The sequence below is a fragment of the Haemorhous mexicanus genome, chromosome 12 (assembly GCF_027477595.1).
Source record: "Haemorhous mexicanus isolate bHaeMex1 chromosome 12, bHaeMex1.pri, whole genome shotgun sequence".
NCBI classification, from domain to species: domain Eukaryota; kingdom Metazoa; phylum Chordata; class Aves; order Passeriformes; family Fringillidae; genus Haemorhous; species Haemorhous mexicanus.
The window spans coordinates 8,356,575-8,365,249 of record NC_082352.1 but is presented as its reverse complement, the minus strand read 5'-3'; the positions used below and the strand labels follow the sequence as shown (position 1 = coordinate 8,365,249).

At 39.5% G+C, this 8,675-nt stretch overlaps 1 protein-coding gene across 1 annotated transcript in view; it reads left to right on the top strand.

The window, feature by feature from the left end:
* Window positions 1-8,308, top strand: part of URI1 (URI1 prefoldin like chaperone) — a 40,857-nt gene extending 32,549 nt beyond the window's left edge. The window contains exons 7-11 of the mRNA XM_059857006.1: window positions 1,623-1,803; window positions 2,370-2,637; window positions 3,218-3,360; window positions 4,969-5,227; window positions 7,494-8,308. Coding sequence (XP_059712989.1) covers window positions 1,623-1,803; window positions 2,370-2,637; window positions 3,218-3,360; window positions 4,969-5,227; window positions 7,494-7,682 — 1,040 coding nt within the window. The 3' untranslated portion in view covers window positions 7,683-8,308. The remainder of the gene's footprint in view (window positions 1-1,622; window positions 1,804-2,369; window positions 2,638-3,217; window positions 3,361-4,968; window positions 5,228-7,493) is intronic.
* The last annotated feature ends 367 nt before the right edge of the window (window positions 8,309-8,675 follow it).

The window sequence follows — 8,675 nt, the reverse complement described above, 5'->3', positions numbered from 1 at the left end:
TAACTGACAGAAGCTATGTTGAATTAGGAAGGAGAGTCACTGGCATGTTGAAGCACTTGCTGGTGTTCAGGAAGCCATAGCTTACCTTCATGGTCAAGTCAGTGGTTAATACTGAAGGGTAACAGAAACTGGGAGGGCCCAAATTGACAATCAAATTGACATAGATTGTTAACTAATCCTTACAATTTTATTTATTAATTTTGTAATTATAGCAAATGAAATCCTCACAAGTTACTCTGATTGCTTGGCTTACCTCAATTTATATTCAAATCTCACTAAAACACATTTCAGCCTTTTCTTAAGGAGATGATGAAAAGTGCTATCCCATGGAAGAGCAGGGGACACACATTCCAGCATTACTTGCAGTCACCTGTTTGCTTTTTAATGTTGCTGTTGAATTTGTATTTAACTCAGGATTAAAGTATGAGCTGACGTATTTGAATAAGGATATCTTTAAGCCATGAGTTCTTAAAATTAAAAAAAAATGGCTGCACAGTTGGTTAATAGAGGTTTTAAAACACAAAGGATGCTGAGTAAAGACATTGTACTATTCTTGATTATAATCACAAAGCAGTTTCATAACACACAGAGCCACTGGAGTCCTACTGCATTTGTGGCAGTGGTGGAAGGGGATGGGTCCTCATTCCTGGGAGGAGGTGCAGGAGCAGCGTGGGTGGTGGTGGGCAGAGGGCAGGGAGCTTCCCTTGGGAGCCTGCCTGGGAGCTCTCAGGAGCAGGCAGTGGCCCTGGGAATGCTGGTCTCAGGGAAAAGGGGTCAAACACACAGGCCTGCCCTTCACCCAGACAGGGCTGAAGCATTAGGATTTGTTCCCTGTGTGCCAGACAGCACTCAAACAGGAACAGGTATTCCCCATCCTCCGTTGATGCACTGTTTTACCAGGGAGCAAGGCTTTTAAATGCCAGCAAGAACTTGTCACTGGCTACCATTTGCTCACAAGTGTCTATCTCAGGTCACCTCTATGGCTTTAAATGGGGTTTATATTTATTATTTCTGAAAGGCAGGTTTTTGTACGATTTTCAGAGTGGGTCTTTTTCACTAAATAAGTGATTGATAATGACTGGATTTTGATCAGATTTTCCAGGTAACTCTGGAGGTAATTTTTCATAGTCTTCATTGTAAATTTAATAAAAACTCTATTCTTTAGGTGTGACTATTAAAAATGAGCTAAAATACAAACCAGGTTTGTTTTCCCAGTTAATAAAACCTGCTGTTAATGGGACAGTGAGCAAATGCCACATTCACATGTTGATATCTATCAGATCAAATCAAAATCTACTGCTTGGAACAAGAGGTAAAAAACCCCACATTGTAATAAAACTGTCACAGGATCAGTGTCTCCTGCTTTGTAAATAAACATCTCTGCTTTGCCTTGGTATTCCTGTAACATCCGGAGACTATTACCCTGTGCTGGTGCTCTGGTTCATTGACAGTTTCACTTAAACAGTTAAACAATAGTTTGAAATGGAAAATGTTTTGACATATTCCTTACTTAGTTCCTATGTGGGGTTTTTTCCCCACCCTCAAATGTTTTTTGTTGGATATTTTTGTTGGATTTTTCAGTCGGTCGCCTTAGTAATCGCATCTTATTTTTTATTACACAGGAAAATACCGAACTGCTCACAAACCTCATTCAAAGCCAAAAGTATCAAATGTTTTTGAGGTAGATTTTCCAGCAAATGGAAATGATTCAAAACCAGTGGGTCGTTTTCAGTCAGAGGAGGAGCTGTGGGCCCGCTTAGAAGAGCTGGAGAGACAAGAAGAGATGCTTGGTGAACTTGACAGGTACAGTGCTGCTGTGGCACAGGCAGGACTGGAGTCCAGAGAGCTGTGGGGCTGCTGGTACACAGAGGGTCCCACCAGCAGGGCAAGTAGCTGACCACACAGATGGAATTAAAATTATCATAGGTGGAAGAAGGGTGGGACATGAACAAAGCACTGCAACGCCAGAGCTCCTAAGATCTGCCTCTGTGAACCACAGCAGTCCAGCCTTCTGTTTTTTTTTCTTTAAGATGAAGAGGGGGAAGTGAAATTCATTTTCCACAGGCTGTGAAAATCCATAGTTTTCCATGTGGGAGTTATACATTTAATGCTCTATGACATCCTTAGATCTATTGTGATCTGCAAGCAATACATGGGTTGTTAGCCATGATGTCACAGTTGTGGTATTTCCAGTTGGTATGGGAAGGACACAGTCATTGTTAGAGGGCACAAAGAAGTTGCCCTCTCTGTCTAAAAATACAGCACCTAGGTAAAGAAAGTTACCTACAGGCGAGTTCATTACTTTGTGTGTTTGTGTCTCTCAAGAGCACGACTTGCCTCTGTTCACATAGATATTTTTCATTCCTTAGGATGCCTGATGCAGTTGAGATAAATGGAGAAGATGCAACCTCTTCTGAAGAGGAGAAGGAGGATAAGGACTCAGATGTGAATGGGACGTTTAGGGCAGAGGACTGTATTACTCAGGGCAATTTCCATAAAGAATTTAGGAATTCAGACTTGTTTGTGGGCCACCTTAATGGCTCGACTTATTATCACAGCGATGATGAAGATGACAGAGATGTTGGAGATAACTCTGTTCCAACTATTTTTTTCTCTCACACTGTGGAACCTAAAAGGGTTTGTACTTTATTTAATTTTTATCTTTTGCTCAAGAGATTATATAAAATATATATGCCATATGTAGACCTGAAAACCTTAGATCTGTAGATGTAGTAGAATGCTAGCTGGAAGTGACATTGGGTTTTTTTTTTCAAATGATTAAAACCCCACTGTTTAGATCCTGTTGTCCTAAATATGGCATTAAAAAAAGGATCTTCAGATGTCTACCTTGCTGTTCTGGCTTCTGGCTGTTGTAAAAGGCAGCATCCTGTCTAGGAGTTTTTTAAATGACTTCTTACTTGCCTTGAAACTGACCTTTGAACAGCTCAGCTGTTGAGCAGAGCTTGAATAAGCAGACACTGTCATATTTTATATGCAAAATATGTGCACATGAGGGCAAAGAAATGCCCCAGCCTAGTGCAAGTGGTAGAGAATAAACAGTGCACACTATGAATGTTACCATTCATACATTTGTTTAATTTACCTGTGCTTCCTAGTCCCCAACTGCTTGGGTAAGAGAATGTCAGGAATCAGTTGATCTGCAGCCTGGTGACTGTTGATTTTATGGTCTAGACCATCATTTGTGTTCAATTTTCAGGTAAGAATAAACACAGGAAAAAATACTACTTTGAAATTCAGTGAGAAGAAAGAAGAGGCCAAGCGTAAAAGGAGGAACAGCAGTGGCAATGGCCATGCAGCTCCAGAGCTGCCCAACATCAAAACCCCAGCAGACATTTACCGGTGGGTAATTTATGGTGCAGCTTTCCCCTGAGCAGACCTTCTCCTTTCATTTCTGTCCACGTGGAGTGTGAAACCCCACCTACAGTTTCCTGAAAGAAACAGCTGGAACTGAATTTACTACTTAAAAATGAAAGTCTGTGCCTTCTGCACGGTCACTGTGCTTTCGTATCCATAAAATATTTCTGAGCTTAACACTTCTTTTCCCAAATAGCAATTCTTCATTTACCTGCTTTTCAGAGCTTCTGAAATGGAGGTGAATTTGCCAGTATGTATCATCCTTAGAAAGGAATGCAGCAGTTATGTTATGTGTTCTGGTTAATTCCCTGCCATTTTTTTCTGTGTTGGTTTTCAAACAGAACTGACCAGATCTACCACTTGTAATACTCCTGCTTTCCTGGTTATTGATTTGCTGGACTCTGTCTCTTCCTTTTTGTGTCTTCAAAGCATACTCAGCTCTTTGCTTGCCTAGTTTCTTTTGCATTCCCTCTTCCTGGCCTCAGTCTGTCACTTTCTGTATTCTCCATAAAAGGTACTGCTCACCTGTAGGACACCCACACACAGAGAACTTGAAAAACAGTGCTGGGCTTAGGGGATTGTACAAAACACTGAGGTAACAGGATAATTAAAACAAGTATTTAGGTTTGTAAGGATAAACACAGACACCTATTGGATTGTTTGATTAAGTGGTTGTTAAAATTCCACTGTAGGTCTGTGTATTTGGATACCTAAATTTGTTAAACATGTTACAAAGTGTTAAAAGTGAAACCACATCCTGTAATTGCAGCTGCAGGGTCTGAGGATGAGCAAAAGATTCTTTTGTGCTCCTCCCCCTGAGCTCTGCAAACTCCATCTTCTGTAGAGATATAGTTCCATAAGTGCCTGATGAATAAAGCTGTTAGAAACAAGTAACACCCTTTAAACTCATCCAGTCATTGGGCTCCTCCTTTATGAGTTTGAGAAGACAATGCCAATTTTATCATTCTCCTCCACCCACCCTTGACTTTCTCAAGTCATGGAGAGGGAGCACAAGAGCCATCTTTGTCAGTGCACAGTCTGTTAATACTTGAAAAGTGTCTTCCTGTTGATCTGATCTTATAAGCTGATTTTTAAAAATTTGTTTCTAATTGAAAGCAGATTATGACACTTGTCAGGAAAAAGCTCCATCTTTTTCATGTGCAATGAATGTTTCAAGTATTTGTTTTTGTATTCTACATTTGACAAGGACTTAACTCTAGAAAACATTCCCGGATTGTGATCTGATTCTCTTTACAGAAACAACCCTGGTCATCATTTAGTTTACCTTTTTTCTAACTTTTTCTAACTCACACCTTTCTATTTTCTAACATTTTTCAAAGAGCTATGCATTTTCTGCTGAAAATGAGAACCAACTTAATGCTCGAATAAAGGGTATAACAGCATTTGCTCTGCAGAATTGATTCTTGTACATTGGTAAATAAAGTGCCTCTGAAGGTACAGTATTGTCATTCTGCAGCGGAAAAGTTGGGAAAGCACATCATAATTAATTTGTACAAAAGACAAAGCAAGATCACTGTAAATTTGTCATCTGATCCTGAAATGGCTTATTAAAGCTAACATTTTCCTTTATAGAGTCTTTGTTGATGTTGTGAATGGAGAATATGTCCCTCGTAAATCAATCCTGAAGTCTCGGAGCAGGGAGAACAGTGTTTGCAGCGATACCAGTGAGAACAGTGCTGCAGAGTTTGATGACAGACGAGGAGTTCAGAGGAGTATTAGCTGTGATGAAGCCACTCAGAGTGACAACAGCGAAGGCATCCTCGAGGAAGAGGAGGGGGAGGGGAAGCAGCAGCTACTGAAAAAGCTTCCTCCCTCTTCAGGGACAACTGAGGTACAGTTTTTAATTCATTATTGATTGTTGGCAGGGATAAAAATGAGAAATCTAATGACTCTAGTTGCCTATACCATTGGTTTTATTTCTTAAAATCATTTTCTAACTCGTACCTAGTTGCTTCAGAAGGACATAGCAGGTGACAGGCCTCTGTCACACACATCCTAGGGGCAGAGGGGAGGAGCTCCTCACCTCGTGGCTTCCCCGAGACTTGAAGCTCCTCCGTAAGGATCCAACAAAGTGGTCACTCACTGGTGTTACTGAAACCTGTGCCCTGGGTTATCCTGACCATTTCACTGCAGGACAGACAGCAGGATTTTAGACAAAAAGAGGGAAATCTGTGCTTTGTAACTGATCAAAGGAAGAGGTGATTCTCTAACCTGTCTTGCACTGCTAGGCAGCTAAATTCCAAGGAGTGTTTCAAGTTAAAACACATAGATACCAGCTGAATTACTATTTTGATGTGCCAATAGCAGAGAAATTCCCTGGTGGAAGGAAGCATTGCACCCCTACACATCCTATTCCAGACTAAGCCATTGGTGATCCCAAACAAATCTGTTAACATGTGTTTAGAAAGTTCAGGGCTTCATCATAAAAGACAGACTTTACATTGTAAGGGAAGATGTACAGTTGCTTAGTGACTGGGTGAATACAGGAATTAAATGTAGAGATTCATGGCATAGCGTTTTCATTTCTGCTTTGTAAGAACTTAACACTAATTTTTTCAAACTAGATAAAACTTGAGTCTTCAATAGTTCCCAGTGCAATGGACAAGTTCAATGAAAGCACCACTTTTGCAAAAATTATTTTTGACAAGAAATGAATTCCTCATAAAAGCTGTTGTTTATCACCATTTTTCATGCAAACAGCTTCAGATGAATCCAGGCAGGATGTGAAGATTCATGATGGAAAATTTATCTGTGGAGTTAGCACTCCACATTGTATACTTTCTGGAATATATTTGCTATATTTTTATAAACATTTAAGTACACTTCAGATGTTACCCATCAGTCTATTACCTGAGTCTGGCATGATTATTCTCTACAATGTAATGTATTTTCTAAGCAACTGAAGGAGATTAAGCAAAACACTCCAGTCAGATGTGCTTCCCTAAATGCTGTTGTTTTGCTTTTGGTTATTTTTGTGGGTGTTTGAAATCCATTATTTCTCCATTACCATTTGCAACACACTAACTTTTTTTTATTTCTAATTTTACCACCATCACTTAGTTTGTGCTTTGCTTACCTGTTTTGGAAAATGAGCTTCTTGTTAGATTAACAGAGTTGTACAAGCACAGCTTTAGGCACACTAGGGCCGCTGGAGCAGAAAACAAAAAAACACTGCTTTTTTTGCAGGTCCTGCAGGAGGAGAATGGCCTGTTTGTTTTGCTTTGTCTTTGTTGATAACTGAGTTATGAAAAAGCAGAACTAACCATAGTGACTAAATCTGGTGTGCAGTCCTTTGTGCCCAGCATGAGCATCAGACCTTGGATGTGAACTGCTTCCCCTTGTCCTTGGGCATTCTGAATTCTCTGTTTTCAATACATAGAGGAGTGATTAGTTCTTAAATATGTTTATGAAAAGTAGTTCTGAGCTGCTTGTTTTCCAGGAATCATGGTCATTTCTTTGCTAAGTTGAAAAGGATTGTCACATAATTGGCTGCATATAAATTACAATTCTTAAACATTAGATGTTTTTATTAGGCCTTTTATAGAGAGAAATAGTTGGAAGCAAGTTTGCTGGTCTCTTAAATATAAATGGTTTTCACCATTTTTTGATCATATTTGGTAGGGAGAAAAGAAGAATCAAAATATGTGCTTGCCAGTTCATATGCAATGTGTCAGCTAGATGCAATTAGAAGATACTAAGTCATAAAATGACGTATGATAGAAATGCTGACATCAATTTTGCAAAGTCTCTCCATTTTGTATCCAAAATAAAACTGTGTATTACATCAGCTGTTTGATTTCTCGAGTGTGTGTCAGTGAGGAAGCAAATTTTTACATCATTTATGCAGTAGGAATGAGATTAAGTAGTACTTTTAAGATACTGTCTTTCATTCAGTCATCCTTGAACAAGCTATATTTTGAGGTTAATTACAATGTGGTTACTTATGCAGGCAACAATCATTGATTTAAGGATATTTCTTTACTTTTGATTAGAAGAAATAACAATTCTAATCAGGCTAATATAGGGTAATGACCTTATGGGCATAGCTTCACATTTGCATTTTATTAGCTCATTCTGAGTATTCTCTTCTGTTGTAGGCATTTTCTGGAACTGTCATAGAAAAGGAGCCTTTGTCTCCCTCCTTAATGCCACACCCAGTCCTCGCTCACCCCGTGCTGCCGACCATTCTGGAGCGCAAATCAGAGGAGCTCTTGTCCGACGCCCCAGAAGAACCTCTCAAGAGGATTTCCAAATTCAGGGCTGCCAGGATGCAGCAGACTCAGTAGGTGCTGCTGAGCCCAAGCACGAGCACTCTTGCCTGCTTTCACCTCTCTGGAGATGATATAAAGCCTTCTCCGTAGCACCCACCGTTACCAGGGTGTCCTGTGGTAATTTGGCACCGTTATCTCCTCAACGTTTACTGGCAGCATTAGGAAAACAAACAGTTCAGTGTTTGAACACTTGAGTATTCATCTTATTTTGTCGGTTTCCCTGTGTGCTGTCAGCACCTTTGTATATGTTTGCCTTATGATAGCAGCACTTGGGTTCTTTTTTCAAAAACTGTTCCTTACATACATTGTTTTTGTGTTTAAAACTAAATACAGGCAGTTTTGTGCCAGCTGTGATGTTCTACATACCATATGGACCATTTTAAGGAAACTTTTCACATTTCAAATAGATTCACCAATTATATTACATTACTTGCTTTAGCATTTTAAGACACACTTGTATTCACATTGCTGTAGGTTTTGCAACTAGGTGTCTGCTAAAAGTTTTTTTCCTTCTTTCAAACCTCTCTGATATCTCACTGTACAGGTCTATAAAATGCCAGGTTCATGTACATTGCAGGGAAGTTTCTTTGATGGAAAAGGGTATTTTGTAAAATTAAATTTTCAGTAAAAAAGCTGTGAAACTGGTGTGGTTTTTGTTGCTTTACTACTAATTTGGAAGCTCCACAGAGAGGTTTTTATTTTGAACTCGCATTTCTAGCTTGAAGTGTTTACTACCACATGGACATAAAAGCAGTCCATTCTCTTCTGCCATTGTGTTTTAACCTCCTGCTAATGAATGTCCATGGAAATTGAATGCTCTTAAGGAGAGAAGCATAAACTCAGACTCTTGATTACAAAATCTCCTAGTTCTTTTGTATACTCAGAAAACATTATAATTGTCTTGGGAATGCCCAGAGGGAGTCAGCACTAAGGAAAAATGTCTTAATGCTTCAGCTTTATTTCAAAATGCAACAGCGCAGCAGCACTCAGGGTACAGTTTGGTGTATC